This window comes from Parambassis ranga, chromosome 1 (assembly GCF_900634625.1).
Source record: "Parambassis ranga chromosome 1, fParRan2.1, whole genome shotgun sequence".
Lineage (NCBI taxonomy): Eukaryota > Metazoa > Chordata > Actinopteri > Ambassidae > Parambassis > Parambassis ranga.
Genome location: NC_041022.1, coordinates 9,504,845 through 9,518,131, shown reverse-complemented (window position 1 = coordinate 9,518,131; position 13,287 = coordinate 9,504,845). Strand labels below are relative to the sequence as shown.

The 13,287-nt window shown below is 40.3% G+C and overlaps 1 protein-coding gene, 1 long non-coding RNA gene and 1 other non-coding gene across 3 annotated transcripts; 1 reads left to right on the top strand and 2 right to left on the bottom strand.

Annotated features, from left to right (window-relative positions):
* Window positions 1-4,252: 4,252 nt before the first annotated feature.
* On the bottom strand, window positions 4,253-8,006 carry cnga1a (cyclic nucleotide gated channel subunit alpha 1a). The gene is made up of 7 exons (XM_028408842.1): window positions 7,921-8,006; window positions 7,724-7,786; window positions 7,509-7,625; window positions 7,320-7,424; window positions 6,903-7,009; window positions 5,244-5,854; window positions 4,253-5,161 (listed from the first exon to the last, which is right to left on the bottom strand). Exons 1-7 carry the CDS (start codon window positions 8,004-8,006, stop codon window positions 4,253-4,255), a joined length of 1,998 nt encoding a protein of 665 aa, XP_028264643.1.
* On the top strand, window positions 6,468-6,578 carry trnal-caa (transfer RNA leucine (anticodon CAA)). The gene is made up of 2 exons: window positions 6,468-6,505; window positions 6,533-6,578. It is a non-coding gene; the product is annotated as a tRNA-Leu (tRNA).
* A 2,502-nt stretch (window positions 8,007-10,508) lies between the features above and the next one.
* Window positions 10,509-10,948, bottom strand: LOC114443714 (uncharacterized). Its single transcript, XR_003671466.1, has 3 exons — window positions 10,897-10,948; window positions 10,768-10,791; window positions 10,509-10,574 (listed from the first exon to the last, which is right to left on the bottom strand). It is a non-coding gene; the product is annotated as an uncharacterized LOC114443714 (long non-coding RNA).
* Between the last annotated feature and the right edge of the window lie 2,339 nt (window positions 10,949-13,287).

The following is a 13,287-nucleotide window of genomic DNA, read 5'->3' as shown; positions in this document are numbered from 1 at the left end:
CTGTATTTGAGTAAAGATCAGTTTTAATGTGTTTTAATGTTGTTCACTAGGTGCTTTACAGAAACCTAATGCCTGACAGATTGTATTGGAATTGCTTAAAATGCCCAAGTTTTCAGTGATGCTGATGTGATGTGGAGGAGCTATATGTAAATGAATAGAATGCACAGACCTCTTCCTGCAAAAGCCACATAAATTGCCTCACGTCTGTGTTTGCAATAAGTGGTGGTATGAATGCAAATTCGTTTTAAAATGGCCACCGGTGTCCTAAATGGGTCTGACTGAACAAAGCTTCTAACTGCACTGCACTCCTCTCACACTGGCACATGGACACCAAACTGGTGTTTACTCAAAACATGGGGAAAAGAGCATGAAAAACCTTGAAAAGACCAAAACTAAACAATAATCAATGTTATTTAATGGGCTTCCTAAAGTCTGTACTTCATATGTTAACAGTGGAAAGGCCTTGAGAGGATGTCTGCCGGTTCTCCTGCACATATGTACTTGTCTTTGCATTTAAATTAAAGACAAACATTAGTGGTGCATGTTTACCTGTTGCTCATGTGAAACATCTTTTCCTCTATCTTTAATGGTTGTGCTAATACCGCTGTGAAGCCCCTCAGGTTCTGAATCCCACAGAGAAACATCCCCTTTGGGAAATCAGCCTAACAGGACAGGCAGCAATTTCCCCGGGGTAAATGACATACAGTCCATCACTCCGCTCTACACAGTCAGCCAAGACATTTTCATTGGTTATCACAATTGAGTTCATGACAACACTGACTTTGGGTCATTAATATTTATACAGTGTGTGGTGTACTGTTCAGCTCCAGATAAAAACAACATTGAAAGGGGCAACTGTGGAAAGAAAAACGGATAGGTGTCAGACAATGTATGTATGTGCATCATGAAACAAAAACAATGAGAGATTGCAATAGTACACTTTGTGACACAAACACAGACTATATTTTTAAATGAATATACAATCTTGATTATTTTTCTTCTCTTGAAGCTCTGTACTAAGCTACTTCAACTTGGAGTCCAAAGAGAGATAATTTAACCTCTAAATATAGGTGGCAAGATAAAAAAAACTTATTAGCAGAAAGCAGAAAAATACCAGGCAAGGCTAAAATGCTAATGAAATGCAAGAGCTATAAATTATCACAGATTATGTGGGGGGAAAAAAAGAGATGGAAAACTGGAGGTATATTCCCTGATTAGCAGAGTGGAAACAGGTGGGTGAGTAGGGAGAAATGGGTGGAGGTGTGGTGGGTGTGGCAGGCAGGAGGCTGGACACAGACAAGGACACTGAGGACCTCTGCTGGCCGGATTAGAATACTACAAATATCAACCAGATATGACCAAAAAACAAAGTTCAGTCATCAAAAATGAGCTGCTCCTCCCCTTCAGTTTGGCTTTATCTGTAAGTTTAATGACACATATATATATAGTTATTCAATGTGCTGTACCCACCTACTCATCAGCACTGAGGGAGCATCACAAAAGATAATCAATAGTCCCATTCTTGGCTGCTTTCACTGTGTAAATTACTGTTGAGAGTAAGTGTGAAGCAGTTATTTTGGTGTGCTCAGATGATTGACTTTAAAGTGGTCCAGTTGAGCCGACAGGTGAGGTGTCGCAGCTGCTCATTAGAGAAGATTTATTAGCTTTTGATATGGTAACAATGAAACTTATGTCTTCTCTGAGCAAAAATCAAAGTAAGCTCAGTGTTGTAAAGCATGCACACACACTCCAACAGGTGTTGACATTCGAGAAAAAAAACATGATCACTACTAACCCCGGATTTACACCAGCCACTGTGAAAAGCTTCCATGAGAGTATTTACACCAGAAAGTGTACGCGTCTCAGAAGCGACCCAGAAGCACAGCTCCACGCTACTTAGCAAGACATACACGTCGGTTCTATTTTGGAGCTGTGTCGCACCAACCAGATCGAGCAGGCAGGAAGTCAGGCACCAGAACACCAGAGAGAATCCAGTAGCATCCATCGCAAATGGCAGAGAAACAACATCATGTACGAGGAGAGATTCATCTTGGAAGAAGAGAAACAGCATTTTATATGATATAGCATGCTTTTATAAGGACAACATCAGAGGAGAAAGGGCAGGGAGAGGAGCAGCAACTGTTTTCAGACTGTTGGAGTAAACAGAGGTTTCAGTAATGTGCTCTGTAAACCAGCCTGATACATGTAGAGAGGACATTAACCATCAAACCAGTCATCAGCAGCTGTTGTAGTTTGATGTGAACACAAATTGAGCAAACTCAGTGACTGACAGACATACTGTAGTCCACCTGTCTATAGTCAAGATTTTCATATTTGAAGAACAATAAGGTAATTTGCTTCATAAAAGACTATTGTAACATGATAAAAGAACATTATTAAGATATTATTGTATAAATGAAGAATAATAAATGCCTATAAATACCTTTACTGATACAACTTGCCTCTGTGGACTGTGACGTCTTCCTGACAGAAATTATTTGTAAGCGTGACAGCTGTAGAGCACATAAACATCTACTTACTGAAATGACTAATTTTCACATTTTATTGTGAGATAATTTCAACTAAATACAGAATGTATTCATGCTAACGGAGAGAACCAGGGGTTTCTGTATGCTGTATGTAGCCATAGACTGTAAAACATGGATGAAAAAAGTTTAAAACCTTGGTTTTGAATGATATTTTGATTCTTGTGTAACACTTTCCTTGCTATACTGCAAAGGGTGAACACAGGGATAACTTAACAAGAACCAACAGCCGGCATTTATTGTGAAGAACACAGTTTCACAAGTGCGCTTGGTTTACCGATTCCCTTAAAATCACAGGATTCAAAGCTATGCGTCAGTTAAACCAATTTACAAACAGTTTGTTCAGTTCAGTAGTTTTTTATTTTTTCACAGCCTGAGTCGGCTGAGGAGGAAAGTCGCAAATGTTGTGAAGGAAAAGGAAACAAGAAAAAAAATATTCACACTGAAAAAACAAGTTACCCATCTACCTGTGTAGTGTGGTTTAGTTCTTTTGCTGTGCTTATCTGAGTGATGGGCTGGAAGGGAGTATTTAGCGTTCTTGAATGGACAATGGCCTCCAGGTTCACTTCCGGTCCCAAGGCTCTCAGTGGCGGCACCTCCTGACAGCGGCTTCCACGAAGTACAAAAACAACAACCTACATAAGCAGGATAATACGCTTAATAAGTCTATATCCCTAAATACAACATTACAAAACCTGGAAGATCATAAATTCATTAAATTTAATTTACTGCTGAATTTATGTTTTCAATCGCAACATTTTGCCACTAGCACAGTAACAGTCACTCATACATGCAACACACATACTTTTACTTTACACTATTTTTCTTTTAACACATAAAAACAGGCAGACAAGCATAAACAACAGCAACCTGTTGTTAAAGAGCGCAACGGGTTTACGCCTCCATGTTAGCTAGCTAATAGCTTACGCTAAAAACAACCGAAGCTAAATCTTCAACTTCGTGTATCCTTTGAAGTCCTTTAGAAAGGCGTAACATCAAGATGACACTTCACATCAGCTATCATCCTGTCTTTTCACTTTTCTTACTATTTTCCAGCTTCTACTTCTCCTCTTGAACTTGCTATCTAGCTGCTTCACAGGGCCCTTCTTCTCTTTTTTTGTCATACTCCTGACGCCGTCTCCACCTCCCTGCAGCGTCACACTGCCCCCTCCTGACTAAACACTGCTGCTACAGAAGGACAAAAACAACAGGAATCACCATTACTTGTGTGTAATTCTACTGGGTTGCACTTCGTTATATGTTATCGGTTAAAAAGCAAAACTGTTCAAGGAACTGCTCATATTTTAGAGGTGAATAAAACTAATAATAATACAAATGTGTGCTCCTTAGAGGTCCCCTTGAAGCCTCCTGGGTACAGACAGTTTTGTATACATAACATAATATCGAAGAATTCCTCCAAATGTAATTTAAACCATTATTATTATAATTATTATTATTATTTTAGGATTTGTCTTGGTTGTCTGAAAATCAAATAAACAGGATGACCAATCCCAATATTTTAATGAAATTGTCTGTTGTTTTACTTACAGTATGATGTGTATATACAATGACAACACTTTCTTCAGAGTTGGTGTTTCAGTCAGTCTACATTTTGTTTAGCAAGTCCAGTAAGAGTTCTTTTTCATAAACCTTCTACTGTAGCTACATAGAAAAGAAAAGCTTGTTGTTTTACATGAACTATGGGTTTATTTTTCTTCTTCCTCTTTAATTTCCTCATCTTTCTTCTCTGTTTCTGCATCTTCAGCCTTTGTTTCTTCCTCTTTTGTTTCTTCTGCTGTTTCCTCTTCTTCCTTCTTTTCCTCCTCCACTTTCTCTACCTTTTTCACCTCTTCTTCCTCCTCGCTCTCTTCCACCTCTTCTCCCGTCAGGCGCTCCAGATCTGCGAGGCGATGTCTCAGAGCTTTGTCGGCATCTTTGCTCTTTACCAGAACCTTCTTTAGCTTGGTCTGCATCAGTTCCATCGTGCTGTACAAGCTGCTGACCTTCACCTCCAGTTCTTTCTCCTCAGGTTTGATTTTAGAAGGGTCCAGTTCTATCAGACCATCTTTCATAAGGATCTCCCGACCCTTCTCTTCTAGCATGTTTTTGGCATCTGGATACTCTGTCAGTGATTCCATGAGGTCATCCTTTGATAGGCAGAAGAGGTCTGAGTACCCAATGCTGCGAATGTTGGCCGTCCGCCTGTTGCCCGCTTTGCTGCCTTTGATATTAAGGATACTGATCTCACCAAAATAGCTGCCGCTTCCCAGTACAACAAATTGTGTGATGCCATCATCTGCAACAACAGCGAGCTTTCCATCTTTGATAATATACATCTCGCGCCCGATGTCACCCTTCTTGCAGATGTAGTCTCCAGGGCTGAAGACCTGCGGCCGGAGTTTGAGCACCAGCTCGATCAGCAGGCCCGCTTCGCAGTCTGCAAAAATACGGACTTTCCTCAGCGTGTCCATGTGGACTTGGATGGCTATCTCTGCTTTTAGCTTGTCTGGAAGATACCGCAACACTTCTCTCTCATCCTGTGCCTTGCCGTTATTCCACAGGTAGTCAAACCACTTGATGACTCGCAACTCGAGCTCCTTGCTAACCTTTCGGACCTATAAAAGAGAACAAAAAAGGAAGAGCATTAAAACAATATAATAGTGCTACTAATGATCATTTTCAATGCTCATTATTAACCTGCATGTACTGCTTGATGTTGTCAATGCGAGACTGAAACTGGGCTTGAGCTGCATTCATGTTGGAAATCATAGTGGCGATGTTTCCGACAATAGTAGCAAAGATCAAGACCCCAATCAAGAAGTCCACTACATGGAAGAAAAACTCAGAGTCCAGAGCGGGTGGTGGGGTTTCTCCAATGGTGGTCAGTGTCAGAGTGGACCAGTACAGGCTGAAAGCATACTTCCTCATGGGCATTCCAAAGTCAGGCTCTTCTGGATCATCCAGAGCTGGGTACACCCATTCATCAGCGCCAAAACCAATAGACTTGGAGAAAGAGAAGTACATGCAGGCATTCCAGTGAATGATGATGATGATGTACAGGATCAAGTTTGCAATTCGGAGGAGGTTGGGGTAGTTGGTTTTGGTCTCAGTCTTCGTAAAGAACTCCAGCATGCGGCCTATTCTTAGCAGTTTGTTGATGCGGATCTCTGGGTAATCCAGTCCCAAGTAGAAATAAAAAATGTCAGTTGGAAGCATGGAGATAGCATCCAGACGAAACTGGAAACTGGAGACGTAGCGATCCCGAAGCATCTTCTCATCCTTCACCAGCAGGCCTTGTTCAAGGTAACCTTAATCAAACAAACAATTATTAGAGTGAGAGTTTTATATATACTTGATTGCACACAGTTGGTTTATCAGAAAGACCACTTAGGTTCCAATCAATAAAGACTGATAGCTCAGATCAAGACTCTTTGTGCAGTTGTCATTACGGTGAGTGTGTGTATGCAGTTGCTCAGTTGCTGGACATTAATGCTTGATATACTTGGGTTGAAAAAAAAAGAAAAAAAACTTTCTCCTTCTTCCACTTGAGGCTGGCTTCAAGGCTGAGCAAATTCCCATAGACCACCATGTAAACATCTTTAGTGCCTGGTACATGAAGCAGTATTGGTCTCATTCATGACTGTACAATAATCTGCATAAACCCATTTTGGTCTCATCTGTTGATTTACTACATGTATTACTACAGAAATCTTATGGTACTAGGATTTTATGTCCATATTTGTATGAGGATACACCATATGGACAAAAGTACGTGGACAACCAGGCCCCAGCCACTCTGGTTCCCTGTACAGCCCAGGTGAAGTCAGATAACAGGTGATCCTTTCTTTGAGCTATATTGTGGCACATTGAAACAGGAAGCCAAATGATCACCCAAATACTTTTTGTATGTATAGTCTATGTGTCAGGATGGCCGAGCGGTCTAAGGCACCAGACTCAAGGATGGTTTCTTTCCTAACAAATGGGATTTCTGGTCTCCAGATGGAGGCGTGGGTTCAAATCCCACTCCTGATATGATTGTGGGAAAAATAAAGGTTAATAAATGTTACAGCTTAATATGCTGTAAAGCTGCAACAATAAGTCAATTAATTGACATTTGAGTTTAGTTTAAGTCTGATAACAGAAACATGTCCAGGACATTTTTTCCACTGATTTGTGCCTAAAATGTCAGAATACATGTACTGTTTGACCATGGACAATCAATAAATAATGCAAAAAGTCATCAGCTGCAGATTACAGTGATGCATTAAAATATCTCACCATTAGAACTCTTGTCCATTTACTTTTGGTCACATAGTGTATGCATGCATAGATATCACTATCAGTATGATTGTTCACCTGTTCTGCTCCTGAAGAACATGTCAGCTAGGTAGATCAGGTCTGAGCTGTAGTCCAGGATCACCCAATAAATGAGGTAATTATGCTGCAGCTCCTCAAAGCAAGCTCTGCTCATAAAGAAGAGAAAAAAACTCCAAGGAGTGAGTGTGTTCTTGCAAATGAAAAATGTTGAGCATCTTTCAGTTGTTAGTGCCACAACATTTAGCATTCATAACCACACTGAGTTCAAGTTAAATGAAACAACTTTCCACAGAAAAAAAGACCATTTCTCTGCACAAAGGGTCAGCGCTGTAGAAGCTGTTATCGCTACACTAACTCAGATATGAATAGAAGTCGTGTAGCAGAATAAAATCACATGAACTTTTGAGCTGTAGGAAAATTGCAGTGTTGAAAGAGACATTGATTTATTGAAGTCACCTGGCTATAATCATGGTCCAGTTGTACATGACTGGAACAGTGATGACGAACAGCCACTGGTAGTACAGCTTCCCTGCAGGATTTATGACAAATAATTCTTTGGGCCTGTGAAAAAAAAAAACAGAATGAAAAGGTAAAATACATTAAAAAAATTTGCCATGAGGAAATTCATCTAAATTATATACTGACTTTTGTTTTTCCTTTTCTTCCTTCTCCTTTGCTGCCTTTTCTTTAGCTTCTTTCTCCTTTGCTTCTTTTTCTTTAGCTTCCTTTTCTTCCTGTTCCTTCTTCTCCTTCTCCTTCTTCCTGTTAATGTGCATTGACACAATAGAGAACACATTTAACTGAAAACTGGCATTTATACAGGGTCCCCTTATCTCTTCATGACTCCAAATCGTACTTACTCTTCTTCACTGTTATTGCTGTTATTCATATTGCACAGGAGATGAGGGTTGGACTGAGGTACCCTTTTTGGAAGAAGCACAGCATGTTACACAAGTTAATTAGTGGATTTTAACGTCTTTGTTTCTTAGTGCTCATTGATGTATTGTCAGCTCTCATTTTGAATTGGCAGTAAAGGTGTCTTTGAAGTTGTACTTACAGGTCATCCTCGCCGTCTGTGAGGTGGCGCGGTGCAGTGTGAGGTGGTGGGGTGAGGAGGTGGGGGAGGCTGGTGGAGGAGGCCATGACAGCAGATCTGCAGTCTATACCCCCAAAATGAGAAGTGGAGATGTAGAGTGAGGATGATGCTGTGGGTTGTGAGTAAAGTAAAATAAAAAAAACAGACATTAAACAAAGATCATCCAAGAAACAACAAAATAAAAGTCACCATGCAGATTCCTAACTGATCCAGTACTAACCCAACCCTCCCTCCTTTTTAATGTGGTATTTGTTTCTATTTAAACTTAAAAACCTTGTACCACAATGTTACCAATAGAACCCAGTACTATTTCTTTCTATAGGACAATAATTTGATATATACATTTTTATTTATTATTTTAGCACATTACATTAAATCAAGGCAAACAAAATATCAAATGAGTACAATTATTTTTCTCTCTGCCTTCTGTTATTCACATAAGGGCACATTTTCCACCATAATAAACCTATACTAATGTTAAACACCTTAAATGCTGCAACATAAACCTGCATACATATTGTGTATAACATGAAAACAGTCAATTTGACTAGATCTAATAAAGTAGTCTTGTAAAGTAATGATGCAAAGTTGTGTAACTAAACATACCTTTAGTGTAATGTGAAGTCCATTTTCCCTTAAATCCGTGTGTGCTTCCTTTCTAAATTTTAACTTTAACTATCAATGCTAATTAAAGTATGCACCTGACAGCTGTGAGCATTGAGTCTAAGTGTGTCACAGAGTCTCAGTGACCGTGACGAGGATTTGTGGATTAGAGTTGACTGAGAAGAGGAGAGGCAAAGTCACTCGTCCTGCTTTTGTGCCCACTCCAGAGGGAGATAAGTCTAAGTGAATTTTTGGTTGGAACCTCAGTTAAGCTGTTAGTGAGACTCCACAGAACTAAAACAACATTTCTGTGCTAACACTTTTTTTCCCTTTCTTATCTGATACAGGCTATAATTTTCCAGACTATCTGTGGAACGTCAGAGGATTTTAGTCTGCACACACTGGTGCACGTACTCCTGCTGAGTCAGCACTCTCAGCCATATCCCCAGCTCTGATCCTATTAGATGGTGCTCAACAGAACAGACTTCAGATCAGGTGGATCTGGTTCCTTTTAAATGAGAGTGGAATTAAATCTGACCCTCCATCAGCGATGAGCAGTGTGCATCCTCCTCCCTCTGGTGTAGTTTACTGCAGAGATTCTGTGGTTCAGTGGCACTCCCTGTTGGCTGATGTGGCGTATGCACATTTTCACAGCTTGTATTTGAAAGCATTCACTGAGACACAGGAATAGGAAGGGAGCTGTTTTATTGACACTTGTTATAAAGTAAAGTAACAAGAAAACACAGCTCAACTTAACCATTTAACTGCCAATTAAAGGCAGAAAAGAGAACCCGCAGAAAAGACTGGAAACAGGCTGGTTTAATAACGTACATACACCTTTTTTCATATTTTTTTCAGTCTCTTCAATATGCCTCAGCCCTTTTATCCACTTTGCACCACAACTACATCACCCATGCAGCTGCTGTAACTGCCGGCACCTTGGCTGGTAATAAGGATAACTACAGTGGAGCATCAGCTGCTGCAGCAGCAGGCACATCGACTGCTGCAGGGTCAGCCACCTCAGGGGCTGCTGGGACAGCATCAACAGGAACCACATCAACTGGAGGCACATCCACGGCTACAGCAGCAGCATCGACTGGTATGGCAACTGGTGCAGCAGGGGCATCAACTGGTGCGGCGGCGGCATCTACTGGGACATCCACTGGAGCTGGCTCTGCCGCAGGGTCAGCTGCAGGGTCAGCTGCAGGGTCAGCTGCAGGCTCTGCTGGCGCAGCTTCAACCACAGCCGGTTCAGCCTCAGCTGCCTCCACCTCCTCAGCCTCCTCTACCTCATCAGAGTTTAAGGGAGCTGCTGGAGCAGCTGGTCCTGCAGCTTTCAGGGCAGGGCTCCCATCCTGTGTCAATGAAATGTGAAACACACTGAATAAATCTGAATTTCATTTAGTCGTTTTAGTTAAAGGGAATGGAATCAGGTGGGAATAAATGATCCAACAACTGCATTTGGCTTTGCTATTTTTTTCTGAAAAAAGACTTTCTCAGTTCAATTCAGTATGGAGTTCAGATATCTACTCACTTCCTCCTCCTCCTCTGAGGCATCTCCAACAGGGACGGGAGCTGGAGCGGGGACGTCCGCCGGCTGAGCTGGAGCAGCAGCCACCTGCACAGAATAAACACTTTTACCTCAAACAGCAGTCAGTAGATTAGAGTGTTTGTGTGTGTGTGTGTGTACGTGCACTTACCACTGCAGCTGGAGCTGGATCAGCCTAAACAAGTGAATAATTCATGAGGTAAAGTGACACCTTATATCTCAGCAGTTTGTTTAGTTTTAACAGAGTAAGAAAAAACTTACAGGAGCATCAGCAGCAGGAAGGAAGGGGTTTCCAGCTAGCCCCTGAAAAAATACAGACCATTCATGATTACGACTTGTGATTATCTTCAGACTTGTCTGAAGTGATGAGCGAAACATCAGTAAACCCCCGCGCTACCTGCTGCTGGTACAGCCTGTACATCTCCATCCACCTCAGGGCCTGATTAGCATGCGCCGCAACCTGCTAAATAAATACCAGAACATCTCCAGACATGCACTGCAATTAAGCCAATTATCCCCTCTCTTTTAGACACCTATCATACTGTACAACTGATGACATGCCAAAAACGTGGCATGACACGCCACGGCAGAAAAGTTCCAAACACATGACAAAAAAAGTTAAGACAAAAAAAAAAAAATAGCGGAACTCCTCTTACCTCATTGCTTTCACTCTCTGGAGCCTACAATTAAGAAAGGGAAGTGAGCAAACACCAAGTGCTCTGGGACAACAGTGTTTAAGTGTTTCAAATGGGATCAGACAGCAGACTGTAATATATAAGACTTACAGGGGCAGCCAAGGTGGTGGCCAACAGGCACATCAAGAACACAAACGTCTTCATCATGACTGTCCACAGAAAAATAATATGTATAAGATAACAGTATTACATACAGATGTGAGATAAGATAACATTACACATATTGCCTTGAGCTAAAAAAAGAGAACATCATTTTAAATTAACTGTAAATATCATAGTATGATCTATAAAGGTATCTACAGAGCAGCTCCATGTTTCAAACACAGTGTGAATGTGTTTCCATGATCTACTCCATCTTACCTGTCTTCCTGGTGCAGACAAAAAGTGAAGGTGTGTCTCTTTAGCGATGGAAGGGAGTCTACTTCATGTCTCCCCATGCATGCCATTTATATATACTGGAATATCCTTCAATAGCCAATCACATCCAGTAAAAGCTGCACAGCTATGTGTTTGAAGAAATCTCCTTACATGTCAAAACCGTATGTAGGGTTGAGGCCTCTGTTATGGTTAATTACATGCTGTGCAAGAATGCTTAGTGCACATGCCCATCTTTATTGCCCTAAAACCAAACTTTGAAAAAAAAAACACAAGGTATAAGCGTGTAACAATATGACTGAGAGGTCCCGTGTAGTTTGACCAGAGAATATTACAGAGGAACATTTAGAAATGAAAAAAGAGTCTGTTAGAGGAGATAATGTTAAAATACTAACAGTGTGGATGATAATTACAGAAAGGTCATTAAACCACATAATAGCACTGTAGTGTATAAGAAGTAACTACTTTCACACACAGTGATGAATCACTGTGGTAGGAAGTGTGTTGCTGACAGGACAAATTTATTGCTGTGAAAAGTTCCTCTTTAATTCAAAGTGAGATCTCTTTCTAATCTAACCAAGTAAAGCCCAACTGGGAGTGAAAACTGAAATTAAATGACAGTCACAGCAGCAGGCCATGAAATGCTGAAAAGGATCCCACAGGAGAATCCTGGGTGTGGGTCTGAAGCAAAGTTAAAGCCTTCTACCTGCATTTGTGGACAAAAACAACATCGTCCTCCATTTTTATTTTGTTTTTTGAGATCATGACAGTCAACATATTCTGACATGTATGTGCAAAGATGTGTGACACTGTTCAGTAACAATATTTTTGTAGCACAGGATGGGATGGTGAGTCGATAAAGGGTAAGCGCAGATGTCTCTTCCCTACTTGCTTCACTCAGACTCAAAGTGGCAAAACAGCAAGCAACAATGGCTGCATTGAGTAGAGGGAAACTAAACGATCATTTAATGAATTAAAAACAAGTTCAAGTCAAGATCCTAAAAAACCTGTACTCAATATCTATGCTGCGAAATATACTCAGCAAAGCCTGAAGGCATACAAAGGCCTTGAAACTAAATCAGCATGACATGTAGTCAGATTGTAGGGGGTCATTGCTGTTATTTCCTAAAGAAAATACAATGCTACTAGTAACGAATAGTCATATATTCCCATTATTTCAATATTACATGTGTCCTGTGTATTATTAGTGCCTATATAATGATAATTATAGATGACATTTAAATGCATAATAGAAAGCTGAATTGTCTTTATGTAGCCACTCGTACCCACTTTGTTTTAAGGAACAAAAGACCCAACATTGTAGCTGTTTCTTAAAAAAAAATGCTAAATATTTAATATTAGATTTGTCAATATAGCAGTAACAAACATCTCAAAATTCATGTCAGGTATGTTGGACTGATGTTTTGACAGCTGGATTCCAGTTGTGTTTTAAATTATGAATGGCTTCTTTTATCTTCAGATTTCAGTAGTTTGTAGAATTTCTTGTTGAAACTATTTGTACAATTTATCACGTTTGTCATCTTCCCCTTTATAGATGTGCTTTTGACTTTCTGTGAGCCACAATTTTCAACACAAGCCTGTAGGTGTAATGTTGTTATGTTAAGTGCATACCCTCTACATAGGATCTAATCAGAGATATTTTATCTTTTATACAGTCTGTAAACCCTGCATCTGGTGATTTACATTGATGAGGAATAAGTTCATGAATTGGCAGTGAATGAGGCAGCATCCAATTTCTGTTGGATAATTTATTTATTTATAACCATATTATTTATTGGCCTCTATGACCACCCAGACCGCAAACACTACATTAAAAAGCTATAATGTATGATTCTGATACACAGAAAACATTACGCTGGAAATGATTTGTGTTTGAGAACACACACGTTTCGCCAGTGGGAAACACCTCTTGTTGTGGCGTCTGAGTTTTCACCAGGTTTCGTACATCACTGTGATTTTGAACATTGTCAGTTTCTCGTGTTTATTTTTTCTGCTTCCAGATCAGATAATGAAGGACCGACTGTAATCTGCAAAACTGTATCCCAGACATTCTCGGCACGGATTTGCTGAGCGAACAAGTTTCTC